Raw genomic sequence first — 19,142 nt, 5'->3', positions numbered from 1 at the left:
GTCGGGCGGAGGTTCCAGCCGTCGCCACTGTTCACGTCAGGAGGGTGTGTTTGACGGAGGCCTCGTCCAGCAGAGCCTGCACGGTGATGCTCACCTTTACCAGGCCCCTCTCCTCCAGGATGTGGTGAGGAAGACACAGTTTGTCCTGGGAGAGTCAGAGCGCAGGGCAGATGGAGAGAGAGAGGAGGAGGAGTGCAGGAGCAGAGGAGACAGAAGGGCAGGCACAGGGTTCAGACAATGCTTCAATCTAACGTATGCTTCTGCATCTGCGGCGTCATGACCTCCAGCTACTGACAACGGCATAAACATGGACCAACAAATATTCTGTTTTATTTCATTTTTAATACACACATGAGAGCAGCATGGATCTTTTCAGGTTCAGGTCACGTTAGGTCCTCACGTTTCTCCTGTAAGACTTTCAACGTTAAGCAACGACACTGCAGAACCCACAACACCCCTAAACTGCATTTAATACCTCAGACGTTCATGCTGTCAAACATCGTACACAAATCAGAAAAATTAATCCACCCACATCAGCACAAATGTAAAAAAACGTAACAACCGCAAAAAAAAAACTTCACTGCTGGAATTAATTCAGAGAATATGAAGAAGTTAACACTTTACTCAACCCACAGCTTTACTGTTCTCTATATAATAAATACAATGCATTTTGTTTCCATAAAATGAAAACTTAAAGTACCAATAACGCCTGCAGTCACTCAGCTTCTGTGAATTAATCCAACAGACATGATGCTGTGGGGATAAGAAACATCCTCTCAGCATCACACGCAGAGTGGTGTGCTGCTAATCCTCCATGTACCAAACTAGTATATATATACATATATATAAATTCATCTAGTGCCTGCAGCCCTTCACGTTCTCCACAAACAGGAACAGTGCACCAATGTAAATAAAACAAGTTAATTCATTTATACAGGCAAATAAACTCCACTTTTTCCTTAAGCTTCAAAACACCACACTCAAATAACTGTTTATTATTCAACCAGATAAATATAACATAACATCCATCACTACCCATGGACATATGGCTTCAGTCACCACTTTATAATGGCTGTTTGTGCTGCTCTGGGCATCTCCACACAGGAATCATGTGCTTATGCAGTTTAATCACTGAAACTACAGGAACAGCCATGAAAACACAGCTTCCAGTCTCTGACTGTGGTCACTCTGAGACTGGAGGCTTTTATCTGTGCAGGAGGTGAAATTTCTGGAATGAACACATTCTGAGAGTGAGCTGCAGCTGTGCCAGGCAGCGACCACGCTGTAGGTCTTCACCACCTGGAAGACGTCTTAGTGAAATCTTTAAACAGTGACATGGTGTCTCAATAATCTGGCCAACAGGAGCCATTTAACTAGCGGTGACTGTCTTGTTGTTACAGCAGCAGCTGCCATCTTCACTTGTCTGATGACATGAACGCTCACAAGTCATAGCCGTGAGAATCTGTCCCATCATTACTGGAAAGATATTCTGCTGATAATGTCCCAATCTGAATTCCAAATCCAAAACAGAAGAAACCACTGTATTAGTCCTTCTGCATTTGACTTCTCTTAGCCTATAGTTTCATATGACCTGCTAGCTTTCCAAGGCCAGCACTGCATGTCAAAGTCACGTAGCTTGGTGTATTATAGTGGCTGAGCAGCTTGTTCCTAATTAACCAGCACGTTACTGGTTAGCTCAGCCGCTACAGATGTTCATTGGCTTCATGCAGTTAACTCTTTGTCATCCATTCTGAGAAGTGAAGATGAATTTTATTCTGCTGTCGATCCAACTGGCCACCTGTCTATAGAAAACATCTACTGGACATTCTTCTGTTCTATATTAAACTTATTTCAGCTGAAACATTCTATGTTGAGAGTCTATGTATGCGTTTCTTTTATGGGTATCTATTTCAGTGTTATGTAATCAGACTGGCAGCATTGCACTGTCGTAGGGAACTTTAAACTTTCAGTTACAGCCTTGAAGAGCATCTTTAGCCAGTAAGTGGCAGTAAAGAACCTGTTTTATTGGATTACAGTCCTATAAGAAGTTTAACAGACGCCACAACCATAATCTACACCTGAACAACTTATCACACTATCACACACTAGTTACGCCAAAGTAAATGGACATAGCAACAGATGTTAGCTGTTCTGATTCGTCTCCAGCCACTTGTCCAGTCGACCTCCACTGTGGTTCCAAATGTCTGCCAGCTACTGCTCCCTCAGAAACACTGGGCTGCTCAGTGTGGAGCGCTCACTGTGTGAACACTACCGCTGACTCCGTTTCATCAGGGAGACAGTTTCTAACTGTACCACTTGGTCATGGGCACAAGTCAGTGGTTTTGTTCAACTGTAACTTTCAATGCATCCAGAAGCAGGGCACAGCCTCAGACTGGAATCACCCCTCTCCCTCCTGCACAGATCACAAATCCCCACTGTACAACATGTCGATAAGACATCAGTGACTTCAAGTAACCATATATTTACTGCTTCAGTTCAGTTTCAGAGTCAGTTGACTGCAGGGACACATCTGAGACGAGAAGGGGAAATGAACGGGCAGAAGGTGAAGAGAGAAGCGTTGGTTCACGCTAACGCTGCATTCACATCACATGGGCCCAACAGTATTGATCTGGTTTAAAAGCATCATCCCACATGGGGACATTACACTGGAAGCGGGTTTGTTTGAACTTGCTGTTTGATGGTTCTGCACGACACAAACCCACAGTTTGTTAATGAGGCTACAGAACTGCTGACAAGTCCATAGTGAAACAACCCTCACATGCTCTGAAAGCATCACTAGTCACTCTCCCTGTTGTCCACAATGCAAAGGGATCCCTTCATGAAGAAATTTCAATGCAAGTGACGGGAAAAAACCCACACTCCTTGTTCTGTACAAACATACATTTAAAAGGTCAGATGATATAAACAAGTGACTTTCCTATAACTTTTAATAGCAAATTCGGACTTTGTGTTGCTGTCCCTCCACACAGCTCAGCAGAACTGGACTGTAGTGAAGCTTCCATGTAAATGTAGCACAAATTGAGCACAACGTTTAGGATAAAATGCTAATTAAAGCACATTTCCACCCAGTACTGTTCTGTGTTAGGAGGCATGTCAAAATAAACTGGTGGATGTGGTGGAAACGCTCCAAGAGGGATTCACAATCTAAAAAGACCTGATTTAAATAATTTAGGCTGTTCCAGTTTCACATAAGCTTCCATTTGAACTTCGCAGTAAAGTCGTCTGTTTTATCCTCTCTCTCTTCCACTGAAATCAGTTTAGGAAGGAAGCTCTCTGGACAGGAGGAGTGATTTTTTTTTAGTAAGATTCTTCCCATGTGACATAAATGCAGCAAAAACAAGGAGGAGGGGCCTGGGCAGGCAGGTGATTGACAGGAGGCTGCTGTCAAGGTTACGTCAGCTCGCTCCAAGTATAGGCCACGAAGAGCAGAACTAGGCACAGGATGTGAACCAGACTCGAGCCGATAAAGTCCCAGATTTGCCAGGCGGGAGACGGGGTTTGGGTGGTCACTGAAACCAGTGAGGGAGTGTTTGACACCCTGGTGGAGGTGGGGTATGGAGTCATGAGTACCTCTTCCCATTTCCTGGCTGGAGAGGTTGCATCCAAGGCAACCAGCGCCAGAACTGCAACGCAAACTGGCTGAAGGTGGCACTGGATGATGTCATAGGGCGAACAGAGGGAAGACTGGAGTCCCCATTAGGAGGGGAGGGGAAAATAAAGGAAGGGAGGGACGACACAGGGAAGGAGATGGGAATGAAACAACATGGAGAGGAAGAAAGGATGCAAGGAAGGAGAAAAGGAGGAGGAAATATGAAGGTAAGTAAATGCAAGAGTTTAAAAAGTGTTTTAAATAGTTCAAATAGCAAAGAAGTTAAAAAAAGGGGAGAGGATGATGGAGAAAAAGGGGAACAGGGTAGAAAACGAGGAGAAGAGAGGAGTGAAATATTGTCCGAGAAAGAAAAGATGAGGAAGAAGCAAAAAGGAGGAAAGACGGGTGAAGATGTGAAAGGGACACAAGGGGAATTAGGACAAGGAAAAGGAAGGAATGGGTAGGAGGAAAAGGTGGGAAACAACAAAAAAAAAGGATACAAGGAAGGAAAGATAATGGTAAAGCAAAGGAAAAGAAGGATGAGGGACAAAAGAAAGATGGCAGGAGGTAACAAGGAGATGAGTAAGAGAGGAGGGAGAATGGTTGGAGGTAAAGTGCAAGAGTTAAAATACAAGAGAGAGAAAGAGAGGGAGAGGGGAGGAGGAGAAAGGCCAGGTGAAATATACTCCAAGGAAGAATCAAAAACCAGGAGGAAAAAAGAAAAGAAAACAAGGTGGCACAAGAGGAAAAAAGGATGTGATGAAGAGGATGACAAGAGAAATAAATAAAAATAGAAGGGTGGAGGAAAATGAGGACATAAATATGAACAGGGAAGAACAAATCGTATGAATGAGGAGGATGAGGAGGAGATGAGGTGAGATCCGGCCGGAAAGTAAAGAGAGAAAGAAAAGGACAGAAGTCAAAGGTCACATGTAGGAGTGTGAACTGGTGGCATGAGGCGGAGGCAGGCAGGGGTTACTGTGGCAACCAGCTTGGGGATGCTTACTGGGGGGCGACGAAGAACGTGTAAACTGTCTCCTCTCTCAGTAAGCAGCCAATAATGGAGAGGTGAAGTGGCTGATGGGAGAGCCAGTGCAGCAGGCCAGCACATTAGCACACAAGCTGTTAGCACATTAGCTCGCAAGAGGCTTCACATAGAAGCTTTGTCAGTAAAGCATTCAGGCCGCAGGTAGCAACATCCACACAGAAGCTGGAGACAGCCAGCAAGCAGCAGAGACGGGGTCAAAGGTCAGGTCAAATAAACAGCTCTGAAGCAGCGTGTCCCACAGAGAAAAGCCACAGACACCATTTGTTTTTGGAAGTAGAGAAAAAAAGTCTCTAAAAATTACAGAATAACACAATAGTAAAGACAAAACACACTAATAGAAAAGAAAATATAATAAAATGGTCAAAAGTGAAAAACATACCAGTTCAATTCACTGATCACCTTCTGGCATGATATGAATAATAATTATGTTAATATTATGGCTGTCAACGGTCATCACGATTCAACAGTCCTGGCTGTGAAGACTAACCCTGCTTGTTCTGTCGCAGGCGGACACACCTCAGTGTACAGATGTGTTTTAATTGACTTAAAAATCTGATCAACACAAACTTCCTGTCACTTATGCCTGTGCATCTGTACTGTAAGCATGTGTCTGTGGACTCCTACTGTAAAGACTGGACAGAGGGGGAGACAGCTGGCCTGAATCAGTGCAGAGCTAACACAGGAAGCCACCGACCCAGCTAAGAACTAGTCCAGCACATAACCCTGGTGGGCTGATGTGGCAATGATCCAAGAAGTCCGGTGGAGAAACAAATCAAAGTGCTCAAAGACATAGCAGCTGCATGGAGGTTTACACTGTACAACCCCCTGAGACAGATGTTTACAACAACATCTTTTGGTACAATAGTTCAGTTGGGAGGTAAACAGTAGAAATACAACACTCGTGCTGCAAAATAATCTACCAGGAATGTCATCAACCACTGCAGCCAAGTGACAATGTTCAACTTTTTAACCAAACAACCCAGTATTCTACAGAGGAGCCCTGTGTGTTGGCAGAACACACACCTGAACATGACCTCAGAGGAGAGGGACGGTGGACTTTTTAAAATCACTGGATAGAGTCAGGCTAGCTGTTTCCCCGTTTCAGGGCTTTATGCTAAGCTAAGCTAACCAGCTGTTACTCAGCATAAAGACATGAGAGTTCAACCTAAACACACAACTACTGGCAAGAAAGCAAATAAGCGTGCTTCCTAAAACGTGAAACTACTCCTTTAAGACTACCTATGGTGCTCTCTCATGCTGTATTTCCCAGAATGCACCAGTCACAGCATATGAAGAGAGAGACGGGACAGACTGGGGACAAATGTTCAGACGCTACACCTGTTCTTTCTCCAATGCCTTTAATGCTGCTCATGTTTGAAACCCATTTAGACAGCATCAAACCAAAACTTCTACGCCCGAACACACAGTAAACCCAGAGCAGCTCAGTCTGGCGCTGAAGCCGATCGACTCCTGTCATGATGGAGGAAGCTGGAAGCCACAGGCAGTGATGACAACGGTGATGAATCAGCGCTACAAGTTGACATTAACAAAACCAGCGTGAAAGCGATGAGAACAAAATGGAGGCAGACAGGAAATTTAAACCAGTCACGGAAATGGCTGAAGGGTTTGAGTTTGAATGTACAGATAGGAACACAACTTGGGGAGTTAACACACTCAGCAGTTCTTGAATTCAAGGTAAAGACTTCCCAGGCAATCTGAGTATGGAGTTCCTTTAAAAATACTGTAATTTAGTATGTACATGGAAAATATTAAGGATAATTTAGTGTCATATTTATGTAATAACAGCTGAGAACTGCTGCAGAACCATCAGCCTTCATCCCAGATCTGGTTTACAGTCTCATGTCGTCTTCAGTGTCCTGCAAAAATCTTTGCTTTTCGTCTCATTTATCAGCACAAGTTAAAATAAGCAGCTAATACTGCATTGTCATCAATGTCAAAAATGTGTTGTTCAAGATCCTGATTTATGTTCTGCAGGACACGTACACAGTTCCTGTCACATCCTCCGGCCATCTGATCAATAATCAGTCACCTGGAGCCAAACTGAAACCATGTCGGCAACAAAGCTGTGTTGGATTCCAGTGGAGTTTCTCTGATGAGCTGGGGGTGTTTTCAGGCTGGGGGGGTCACTGGTCCGTCAGCAGCAGTGGGGCTGCCCAGTCTGTTATACTGGTTATGCTAAACCCCAACTTCTTATAGATAAACTGGACAGTGACGAGTTGCATCCAGTCATCAGTTATAAACTACAGTATGTTGACTGAGTGTATCAGTCTGAAAGCCCGTGAGACGGCGAGCGACACACTGAGCTCTGTTTTCTTAGCCTATATACTGGACACCTGGCATAATTAAATGTAGCCAAATTAGCTCCTAGCAGCTCCCGTGTGCACGGCACCCGTGGGTGTACAGACTGGATCACTCTGCTACTGACCAAAACACGGTGACTCTCAGGCAGGTCTTCTCCAGTGATCTCCAAGAGCATTTGTGGACGTTTATTCACATCAAACATGAGGTTTTAATTCCTCAGCAAGTGACACTGAATACAAAATTATGCGCATCATGTCTGTATGTTCAGATTTGACTGAGGACTTTGTGGTTTGATGCAAAGATGACCTCAGTTATAAAAGCCTCTGTTTATGTCTGGTATCAGAGTTTTTACTTCGATTACTTAGGCAATCTAATCTAACCTGAAAACAACCCCCAGTTTAGAGACTGCACCGCCATCAGAGCATGGCTCAGGGTCTGGTGCCTGGCTTACCTCTGGTACACCGATCTTCCTGCAGGCGTCCAGGAAGCTCTCCACATTTCTCCGGCACTTGGCCATGCTAAGTTTGGGCTAGAAGCACAAAACCACACAAATACACAAACATGGTGATTTACACTATGCTTTTCAACTGCTCGGTTCTTTAACCTGTGTTAAAGATTAATTTGGCTGAAAACAATAATCTCCCACGATCACCAATTTTAGAAGCAACTTAAACTGTATCAGAAAAATAAAAGTAGATGACAGACACTCTGGGTGATCAAGCTTCATGCGTTTCGGTTTAACAGTCATCATGGGGGTCAAAGATCACGACTGACAGTCCGAGACATACCACTGCAGGCGAGGGGACATGGATGCTGGCGACAGAGCGTGGGCGAATGTGATTGGCCAGATGGCAGAGCACAACACCGTCCATCAGAGACGAACCCAGGTCTTCGGGGAGGTCGACCTTCAGCCTGCTCTCGATGCTCTGAGGAGGAAACAATATCAACAGGTGGGTGCATGTGGTGCCAGTCACTGTTTACCACATCCACACTATTAACACTGCACAGTGCTGTGTACAGTTTACTGTTGTAATAAATCAGTGTTTTTACAGTCGACAATTAGTTTCAACAAAGTTTCTGTAGCGTTTTTCAGGAGAAGTCTGTGTTTTCTAAACCTATCACAGTGCACAGCTGTCAAACACAGTATTACTACCGTACATCTTTTGGAGCTTTTACTTCATTATTTATGTTTTATTATATTTTTCAGTTTCAGTTGTGCATCAGTGGTGCTATCTGTGCTCATGCTCTGTTTTTATTAAAAATAAATGCTGAGTAAAATAAGTAATAAAACAAGAGAATGTTCCTGTAATCACAGCTATGAATGAAGTGTGAACAGTGTGTCTCACATCTCTGAGCTGCTCCATGAGCTCCAGCTCCTCCCGGAGCTGCTCCATCTTTCTTCTCATGGTGAACTGAGGATCCACAGACTCCAGACTCTTGTGACTCCGCAGGAACACTGCAACACACAGAAGGACAACTGAAGTCAGCTGACATGTTCACATGGACACAGTGACGTGGATAAAATCTGCATTTATTAGAAGAAACAACCAATGTCTCTCAAACATAGGTCATTAAATGCATCTCTCTGCAAGTGAGTGAAAAAACCTGTTGTATCAGGAGTGAGTCTTCAACATCCTTCTGGTGTCAGCTCAGTCTGATACAGTTCATATCAAAAAACAGCTCTTTCAGTTCACGGTCAAGTCCTGCACTCATTACCTACTGGTGCCACACCAGTGATGGGGAGATTTACCATCAAATGTTATAGTGGTTTTTTCATTCCAGACACAACAGCTTCAGATTTCCAGGAGGCCACCTTCAAAACTGTCCCAAATACAGTTTTCCTTTAAATAGCAGCAAAAACAGTTTTTCTTGCATGGAATATGATAATAACTCCTTGGATAAGAACCAAGAATGTGGACAAGAACTTGATGAAATCTGGGATTACAAATACAGATGAGACCAGACTCGAGAGAGAGCAGCATCGGTTCCTGTCAGTGTGTGAAACACTCGACCTCTTCATGCCCTGGACCAAAACACACACACACCTGCAGGTTAAACCGTTCATCTGCTTTCTACACATGTATGAACCTGAACCCAGCGGTATCTGAGTAGTGCTACTGGGTGGCCAGAGGGAGGAGCTAGAGGACACTGAGCCAGAGCTCAGTAGAGGAGGCTTTCTACTAACCTGCACATGTTAAATCAGTGGCACTGATTTATATTCTACTACACTGGAATAAAATTTGTCTTAAGGCAGTAAACATTTAGATTTGCTTAGTGACATGTATTCATAAATCTTAATTTAATAGTTGGAACTTGCATAAACTGCCTTGTCTCAGACTACACAGCCATTGTGCACTGACTATATACTACAAATTTGGGTATAGAACTTGTAATACTTAGAAGTAATATGTGGATATTACTTCTAAGTATATAGTCATATTTGAGGCTTCAAACTGATTCATTAAAATATATGATGTATTAATAAAACTGGCCATTTAAGGTGATGGTAGATACAACTGGGTAAGAGGAAAATGTATTCTGATTTGGACTAACTGGTCCTTTATGTTGCTACAGTTTGAAGTTGGTGTGAAATTTGATTTTGACCCAGATTCTGCAGAAACAATGTGACAAGATGAATATGAGGTGCAGGTAAGACGGTTGCATCTCTGTTCAGAGATGTGACCCAGATCTTAGAACCAAGAAAAATGACCTGAACAGATAGAGTATGTTTGTCTGACTCCAAGAAAGCCTTGAGTGATGTGCAGTCTCAGTGAGGGAGATGATGAAGGGCAAATTCTTTTACCTCTCTGGTTTTATCTTCTAGGTCATGTCATTTCACAAGCTGCTGAGCACTCCCTCCTCCCTCTCTGCCATCTGGACACTGTGAGCCTGCAGCATCTCTGTGCCTCCTCCTCTGGCGACTTATTAAAACCCTGCTTGGGAGAGTTTCTCACAAATACACTGATTCTAGGAACGTGTTCAGCAGTCCTGCCCTGAAATACAGTGACCAAGTCACCATTTGGTCTCTGTCTAACACAGCGGTCCCCAACCTTTTTTGTACCAGGGACTGTTTCATGCATGAAAATTTTTCAGTAGACCGGGTAGATGCACAGGGGTTCCAATAGCAAAAACCTTTGTCAGTTCATAGTATGTAATCTGAATGCAACAATTACACCTTATATTAGGCAATTACAATAATTCTACACTATAATATCAACTCACCATAATGCAGAGTCAGTGGGAGCACTGGGCTTGTTTCCCTGCAACTAGAAAAAAATTCCAAGGGCTTGTCTTTTAATGCAGGGTGTTTTGTCTCAATGTGGGAAGCATTTTTGAGGGTTTTATGGTTTCATTAGCTAGTCGGTCACTGCAAATTATGCATAGCGGGTGTGGAGCTTGTGTATCACCTGTTGCGATTAACCTGTAACTTAGGTAGGAATCATGGTATTTTCTTTTAAATGCAGCTTTCTTTTTGCTGGCAGTCTGTGACCCTTCTGCTGTCCCATCGTTTGCTCGTTCCTTCCCGAAAAAGCTCTCCAGTGAATTTTGTTTTTGGGTCATTTTTTTTAAAGGGTTAGCTTGTGTCACTGATGCGTAAAATGGCGTGCCAGAGTCAAGTGTGGTAGTGAGGCAAGAGCGGAAACAGTCGTTTTTCAAACCAAGACTAATGAAAGAAAAATAACTATAATTTTAACCACGAATTTTTTTCTTTGCAGCCCGGTACCAAATGATCCAGGGACCGGTACCGGTCTGGGGACCCCTGGTCTAACAGGATCAATCGGTCAGCAGGGAGCAGACCTTCCCTGGAAAATACTCATCTGTGTGCTGACAACTAGTGGTGACAACATGTTCTCTGCGCATATTTAAAACGATATGCATTCAAATTGTAAAAGTATGGGGATGTCCCAGAAGGCCATAAAGACTTAGAGCAGGACATCACCACCATCCGTAAGGGTGGTGAAACATCCCTTTAATGAAGCCAAGATGAACATGGAGGCAGACTTTGTTAACAAACAGAGCCTCTTTTCAGGACTGACAGGCAAAACCACCACCACTGGACGAACTGAGTGACTGCTGCTGCTAGTCCAGACACACACACACACACACACACACGTTTGTCATTGACTTACTGCATCCCCTAGCCCCTGACCCTAACCTTACCCATCACAGCTAAACGTCTAACCCCAACCCTCACACAAATAAAATCATGTCTGGACCCTCAAACTCCCCTTTGTGCCCACAATGTACAAGTGTCCTCACTTGAAATCAGCCCTCACAAAAACAGCAATACCCCCACCCCCTACACACACAACACAGACACACAAATGCAGGGAATCACATGCTTAAAAACAGATAAACATTCAAACCTTGATCACATGCACAATGTACAGTCACACGGAGTCATGCTTCCATCACTTCAGAGGACATTCACTTCCTGGAGACCTACACTCACCTCAGTCCAAGTCTTTACTCTAAAATGTGGTGATCCAATTTACAAGAACTTGTTCTGTCACCCCAAAGCAAAGGAGGGTCTCCACAGTGCGACTGTGTAAACACACTCATGTTCCCACAAGTACACAGGGTGGTGACCGGCTGCTAATGAGGTCAGGAGCGGCGAGGTAGTATATATAAAAGATTGTACTCTTCACAAAGAGAACAAAGTTAATTTTAATCCCCCCCGAGGCCTGAGCTCATTACCCACCATCAGTCATAATCTCATCTCACACACACACATAACCTGCTCATGTAGAAACACACCACACTTCAGCGAGAGAACACTTTTGTCAAACTATGAAAGGGAAAAATGTTCTTATGGCTGCAGGCGGTAAGACCACCTGAACTGGCACACAGATAGACGGATGGTTAGTGGACTCAGAAGAGAACACTGCTGCTCATCATGAGATGTGAGCTAGGTGTTCCTAATAAACTGACTCCTGAGTGCATAATGAGACTGACAGCAGGCTGGAGAGACAGGATGACAAACAGACACTTCACTCATCGTGAGGGAAATTCACTCTTCAATCAACGGACAAAAATAGATCAAGCCCATGATTCTAGAGGTGTGCAGGTTCAGCACACAGTGCAAAGTACTGTAGTACTAAGTTAGTGTAGAGATAACATAAACCCCACATACAACACATCAGCGTTTGTGCTTGACACGGGGGGCGCGCTGTGAGTGACTGAGCGTACAGAGTAGCAAAAAGTCGGGCAACACCTGTATGTGTTCAGAGCAACTTTGATGCAAAGAAACAAGACCAACGCTTTTTGGCATAAAGCCTTCGTCAGGTTCTGTTGTGCAAGGCTTTATGCCAAAAACCGTTTTCCTGCGTTTGTGCACCGTGAAGTGGGTGAAGTCGAGCTGGTACTTTCTGCTGTATACAGATCAGTTAGTGAAAGAGCCTCTGAAGAGCCTTCTCTGTGAGAAGTTTGTCTTTACCCTGAGTGTGTAAACGGTTCAACTGCTCGGAGTCGCTGTGAACTTCCTGCAACATATCAAGGCCTTTTAAGGAACAGCACCCCTCACCACAGGGAGGGAACGCACACACACACAGCTGGGCTCCATCTCAAAGCTCGGACTCCATTCCAGGGGAAGTGGGATACTCCTTCAGGGACCATTGTCTACCACTTAAAATATAGGAGCCAAAAATACATGCACACACACACGCGCAGAGAGAGAACCCAGACTCATTCATCGTGCAGACATACACACACACACACATTATGGCCTCAGGCTGTCCGACAGATCAAAAGAGCCCCCCTTTCATTCCATGAAAAACACACCCCAAGAACACCAATGTCACCAGGAGAACAGTCCAGAAAACTTGGTTTGCAGGGACAAACAGGGAGATCAATGGGAAGCAGAGACACATGCAGGTAGGTCAGATTAGATGTGTCCATGATAGTAACATTCATGTCATGCAGCACACCAGTGACAGGAGAAACCGAAGTCCGAGCCGAAAAAAAAAGTGAAAATGGGGGGATGTCAACACAGAACAGGACAAGAACAAAATACAGATTAGTGGCATTTCATAATACAATATAGTATTTCAACATGCTGTTAGCATCATTAGCAAAGGTTGGATGGTTGCTAGCTCTTAAAAGCGTGGGGCTGAAGCTCATAAACAGAGACCACAGAGCTGCATTTAACACATTTTGTGTTGAATTAACATTTGATTTTGACAATTCAAGTCCAGCAGAGAGCCTCGGGCTGTTTCACCATCCTTGTACCAGGGAACTTCTTAAGAGATGATTGTTACAAAATATGAACTCAGTAGGTGGTAGGCAATTTTCTTAACAACTGAAAGTAGAAAAAACTACTTTAGGCAAGGTCACAAAAACACTTATTACTATGCTAGACGGCGTGCGGGGATGTCACAAGGCATCTCAGATGCAGCATCGGTTGTCCTTTACTATGACACACCATAGGAGATAAAACAATCAATTGCTGTGTCCAACGCTGCTTGTCAGTTCAGACCTACAGTGCAACCAGCCACCAGAAGGCGATCACCAGAGGGTGGTGGCTTTCCTTCTTGGAGCCGCCATGGCGTCCATATTTATATACAGTCAGTGGTCATCACTGACATCCTGCTGCTCGTCTGATCAAAACCATGTCATGATTTTTCCACCCCGATCCCACCAGAGCTACCCACATTACTATACACCCATGGTACAGTGCACTTTAGAAAACCTGCATCAGCTTTTTGCCCGTCAACAGGATGTGAAGAGCAGTCTCACACTGGTTTGGCCATGTATCCCAGCCCACCCTCGTAGCCCAGAGCCAACTCACCTGAACGGGGCTTCAGTCCAAACGGTGGGCTGGAGAAGAATGGAGGTCCGCTGGCTGGAGATCTGTCATCTTGCTGCGGCAACAAAAACACAAACAACATGCCGTTTTATTAAGTGTACTGAACAGATGGGCCGTATTCTGTCCTGTGCTTCATGTGGGAGCAGTTTGCAAAATCACACCAACTTTGAAATAACTTTAACCATTATTGATCTTATATAACCAACTGAGACAGAGGGAGGCTGGGCTGATCCCAGGTCAGCACTCTTTAACAGACGTTAGTACTTTATGTTTTGATGTCAATACTTTTACTAAGTAACATTTAGATGCAGGACTTTTACTGGTAACAGAGTATTTTTACACTGTTGCATTGCCACTTTTACTTAAGTAAAGCAGCTGTCTACTTCTTCTACCACTGCCTGCAAAACGACATATCCAGTGACAAATCAGGCAGCTCTGCCTAATTTGCATATCTGGATCTAATCACAACGCAGGCAGAATGACGACGACAAGAATTACATGTATCAGTAGCAGTAAATGAAAACAAATCCAGATACAGGTCAGAGGTTAATACCGGGTAAGTACAGGGGAAATCAGCAGTCAGCATCTAGCTCAGGGACACTTCAGTAGAGCAAAGCCAGCCAGTCATGAAGCCACACTGGTCAGCTGTTTGTCCTCACAGAGGCTGGTTCGGTTTCTATAAATGTCAGTCACTGGGGATTTGAGGTCACCCAGGTCAGATCCTGGACCAAGACTTTTTTTTGTCTGAGAGGCTGATTCACAGTTGGCCTACGTGTTCGTTCCCTGTAGAGCATTGTTAGACCAGCATTCTTCAAACACAGCAGATGTGTTTCTCATTTGTGAACCTACAGTCTCTTCTCTCTGTCTCTGTGAAACACTGAAGACTGAGCTGTGATGTTTGATGGCAACACAGAGGCTCATTCAGTGCATTCCATAACAAGACTGACATCTACCTCAAGCCAAGTCTGGAGCTGAAGCCAGGATGTGGTTAGCTTAGCATAAAGGTTGGACACAGGGGAACAGCTAGCCTGGCTGTGTCTGAAGTTTAACATATGCACCTCATTTGTATGGATGCAGCTAACAGCAACTTTCATCATCATTTAACCAGATGATTTTTTTGATTACTCAACTGTTTTGTCTACAACTGGCAGTAGTGACAACAGTGAAAAGTGCCTGTTAAAACAAGGTGATGGCAGCAAATGTTTTGTTTTGTCCAGGGAGTCAGTTTATTGTCGTGTGTGACCAGAAAACAGATCAAATCCTCAAATCTGGGAAGGAAGAATCAGCAAGTATTTGACATTTCTGCTTGGAAAAGAACTACATTCATGTTTTGATTATATAAATAGTTACCAATTAATTTTCTGATGAAACTGATGAAATGAATAATCAACTAATCAGTGCAGCTCAACTCTGTTTAATCTGTACAAAAACTGAATAAACAATGTGTGGCTTCAGAGGGGGCTGTGTCCTGAAGCAATTTCCCAAAATGCTGAACTTTGACAGGAGTTTTTATTTCTTTTTATTAGTGCGGCATGAGGTCACAGCTGTTTTCCAGGAAGTTGTTTGGGGGTGAACTACAACAAAGAGACAATAACTGTCTTACTGCCAGATGCAGGGACCCAAACTGACTGGTGAAAGATCTCGACTGACACATAGCAAAGAAACACGTTCCCATGCTGTTCACATGTGTGACCCGCTGCCAGGTGAAATGTCACATGTGAAATCTCCATGTGGTTCATTGGCTCTAAATGATGTGCAGCTCACAGCAGACAGACGCACAGTGAGAGATATGACTGAAGACAGCTCAGAGTGTTCGCTCTCATACAATGTGATTTCCTGAAATTTTTTTTTTAATTCCGTCTCTCAGAGTGGGAATGCACCTACAATGTGAATTTCAGACCCCTCCATGATTTCTAAGTGGGAGAACTTGCAAAATCGCAGGGTGTTCAAATACTTCTGTTCCTCACTGTATGCCACTGATATTCCTGGCTTGCAAGCTGGGCCCAAAACCTGGCCTTCTCTAGAATCATCTGTCTCTTCTTCTGGAACTCATAGCCCCCTTCCTCCATGTGCTGCTACAGAACGAATCACACGTTTAGGCCTTACACTTACTTACAGGCTTTACTTTAGATTTCTAAGGACAAAGACACAATATTTTAGGACTTACTTGAACTCTACCACACAGTTAGTGAATACCTAGTGAGGAAAAGGTGAGTGGCTGTCACCAACAGCAGTGACTGCAGCTTCTTGTCGACCCAGAAACCGTAACAGTCTGAGGATGTGTTCTGCTAAGTCATGATGGACATTTGTCATTTTTTGGATAGTTTATTAGCTAGTCAATGAGTCAACTGAAGGAAGGTTCTTCGATGTTGCTATAATTATTAGCTATGGCATAAATGTTGCATTTCAGAGTCAGGCTACAAACAGATGATCTGATGAGATGATTGATGTTATACTACTCTATACATCTATACTACATCATCAAAAATAGAATTTTGTTTTTACAGAATCTTGGTGGGACATTAGTCAGAGGATCCCACCAAACTGTTCTCTAGTCTCTGAGTGAGTCATTCAGTTGACACCGAACAGCATCTCTCTGACTGTGGTCTCACATGCTGATGACAACCTGCTCTTTTGAGCTGTGCCTCAGCTCACAGTAACAGTACCTTTGGTGTGGTGGCACCGTCGTCGCTGTCCTGCCCACTGAGGAGAAACAGAGAGACACAAAGGAAGGATACAGTCAAGCTTGCAGTCACAACTTCCATGTTGACCATCTGTCGTTAAAGACCCTCACTTCAGAAATGGAAAAAGTTCCCACAAATAGTTTTATGCAAACAGAAACAAGTGTCCTACTGCCACTGAATTTCACCAGTAGTTTAAAAACTGCTCTTTGTTTTTGTCTGAAGACTGTTGTACTGCTGCAACACACCACAAACACTGCCACCAGCAACGTAAGATACAGCAGGTGAATGGCCATGCTTCGGTTAGTGGCACCAGTGAGATAACTGCTAATGTAGTGTGCAACACCAGTCCTGAGGTCTCCTTCAGTTTCACTGTAAATACTGGCAGCCCTGACTGACGCAGTGACCTGGTGCATCATGTGAAACAAGCAGAAACAAGTATCCTCCACTGTCATCATACATGGTAACTGAATCAACACGTGGTAAAGTACTGACGCAGGGTCTTACTTGAGCGACTCGTCCACCGTGACCATTTCCACCGTGTAGAGCTGAACTCCAGGCAGGTCATCAAGCTCCGTGCTCACTCTGACACACACAACAACCACATTATTACGTATACAGTTCTGATCCGGAAATGAAACTGGCCCTGCCTGTTGAGCAGCAGCTTAACAGCTTGTTATCAGACTGTGATCAACATTTATGGTAAAGGTTGGTGTCCAGCTAAGGACTGGCTAACTTTTGTTAAGATTGAAGAACACGATGTTTATTAGAGGTATGAGCTCTGCCAAAGTGTCAGGTCTAGGATCCAAACGAGCTCTGGCTGAATGCCACACCATTATGTTTCAGTGCTACAGAGCTGATCTCACCCGCTAGGGTCCTGCAGCAGCTCCACAGCCTCCTTCAGCTGACTGATCATGTCAATGTGGAGCTCTGTGCCCCCCGTGACCTTTGGCCTGTTACCACAAAGACATAAGAAAGTCACTTTCGGCTTTTCCCGTTTAGGGGTCGCCACAGCGAATCGTCACACTGACGACTCGCATGCTGACATTTGGCACATGTTTTACGCTGGATGCCCTTCCTGACGCAACCCTGATTCGAACCCGGGCCGCAGCAGCAAGAGCGCTGCGCCTTAACCACTAGCCTACCAGGGACGGCTGTTACCACAAAGACATAAGCGGTGTATAAATTTTAGGGCCTTCCTTCCCTGGTAGGCCCTCTTTCATTGCGCCACTCCTAAAGCTTAAAATGTCTGCACATTTGTTTAAAAATAATCCGAGGACAAGCCAGTCAATGAAAGAACACATTAGTGTTCATGTCCGACATTTACTTTCTTAGTAAGGCTTGTTCATACACGTGCTTCCTGTCGAATTAACCAAACCTGCTGCTACCTTTCAGACACCAGCTGTTCAGGTGTGTGTTCATTAATCAGATAAACAGAAAGAGAGAGATGAACTTACTTTTGTTGCGTTGGCCACTGTGACTCTTCTTCTATCCTGAGGGGCTCGTCAAAGTCTGCTGCCGTCCGACCCTGCACACACACACACGTCAGCACCAGCTGCAGCTGCCACATGATTCAGAGACATTACCACCTTCCCCCGTTCACAAACACAACAATACGGCCATTGTAACAATCTATTCCTTCCATCCTCAATTCGCTCCGTGTTCCTCACAGACGATGGACAACTGGGATGACTTCGCTGTTTGTTGTCAAATTCATATTTGATGCCAAATCCTTATTTTGCCTGGAACACAGCTGTTGTCCTTGTTTGGCCACAGCAACACACAGGCTCACTGTGACCTAGGTATCTGTGACAGGACAGTTTCTCTAACTCCACTCTAAAGTGAACCAAACTCACATTAACATGAAGTGACAGTTTAGGCTGTAGGCTCCATTGAAACAAACCACAGATTTGAGGAGCAGTCTCACTGGTGCAGGAACCAAGCAGTCCAGTGTTTGTGGCTGAACCCTTTACGGAGTCACTCTACAAAAATAAACCGACACACAAACAGGAGGAGAAACACGTCATCTTGCCTTGATGTAGTTGACAAAGCGAGCACTGAGACCAGAGTCTCTGTAGCTGAACTGGTCCCTCAGGGCCTCCGTAGGACTCTCCTCAATCAGACGGACTGAGTCGGAGTTTGGATCTGCTGAAATGGAGGAAACATGAGGCGTGAATGTCTTGTGCTGCAGTTTGAGCCCTCATGTCCACAGGACTGGGCTGCGGCTCGGTCACTGTTCCAGGGGAAACATCTCAGGACACAGACATGTCTCCACATATTCAATACAGGTTTCGGGTCATTTGTGCATTAAAGAGCTGGTATTATGGCCCCCTTTTACCCATTTTTATAAATACTGAGTATATTTTAAATATATCTGGGACATTCTCCAACTCAGGCTGCTCAGAAGTTATTAAGATAAATTCCACATTATTCATTAGCACCTACTCTGATTGGCTGAAGGTGATAACCTAATAAATGGTCTGAGCATTCTTATGGTCTATCTACACCATGTAGATGGCTGCATCCCCCAGTTTTGGCTCCAATATTAAAATGGTAAATGCATTTTAGGGGGGAAACTAGTATAAAGGAGTAAAAACTGCAGTAGGACATTTGCATAAAAACCTGCAGCTGTAAGTTTAATATTATTAAAGAATTACATTTTATATCACTTTAAGG

At 44.1% G+C, this 19,142-nt stretch overlaps 1 protein-coding gene across 1 annotated transcript in view; it reads right to left on the bottom strand.

Moving 5' to 3' along the window:
- Positions 1-306: 306 nt before the first annotated feature.
- The window catches only part of lrch1 (leucine-rich repeats and calponin homology (CH) domain containing 1), a 70,940-nt gene continuing 52,104 nt past the window's right edge, over positions 307-19,142 (bottom strand). The window contains 10 exon segments of the mRNA XM_020621569.1: positions 307-3,705; positions 7,432-7,509; positions 7,769-7,906; positions 8,327-8,436; positions 13,768-13,840; positions 16,452-16,488; positions 16,974-17,051; positions 17,333-17,419; positions 17,924-17,994; positions 18,499-18,614. Of these exon segments, the coding sequence (XP_020477225.1) occupies positions 3,412-3,705; positions 7,432-7,509; positions 7,769-7,906; positions 8,327-8,436; positions 13,768-13,840; positions 16,452-16,488; positions 16,974-17,051; positions 17,333-17,419; positions 17,924-17,994; positions 18,499-18,614 (1,082 nt within the window). The 3' untranslated portion in view covers positions 307-3,411.

This window comes from Monopterus albus, unplaced genomic scaffold, assembly GCF_001952655.1.
Source record: "Monopterus albus unplaced genomic scaffold, M_albus_1.0 scaffold261.1, whole genome shotgun sequence".
Lineage (NCBI taxonomy): Eukaryota > Metazoa > Chordata > Actinopteri > Synbranchiformes > Synbranchidae > Monopterus > Monopterus albus.
This window is presented reverse-complemented; position numbering and strand designations above follow the sequence as displayed.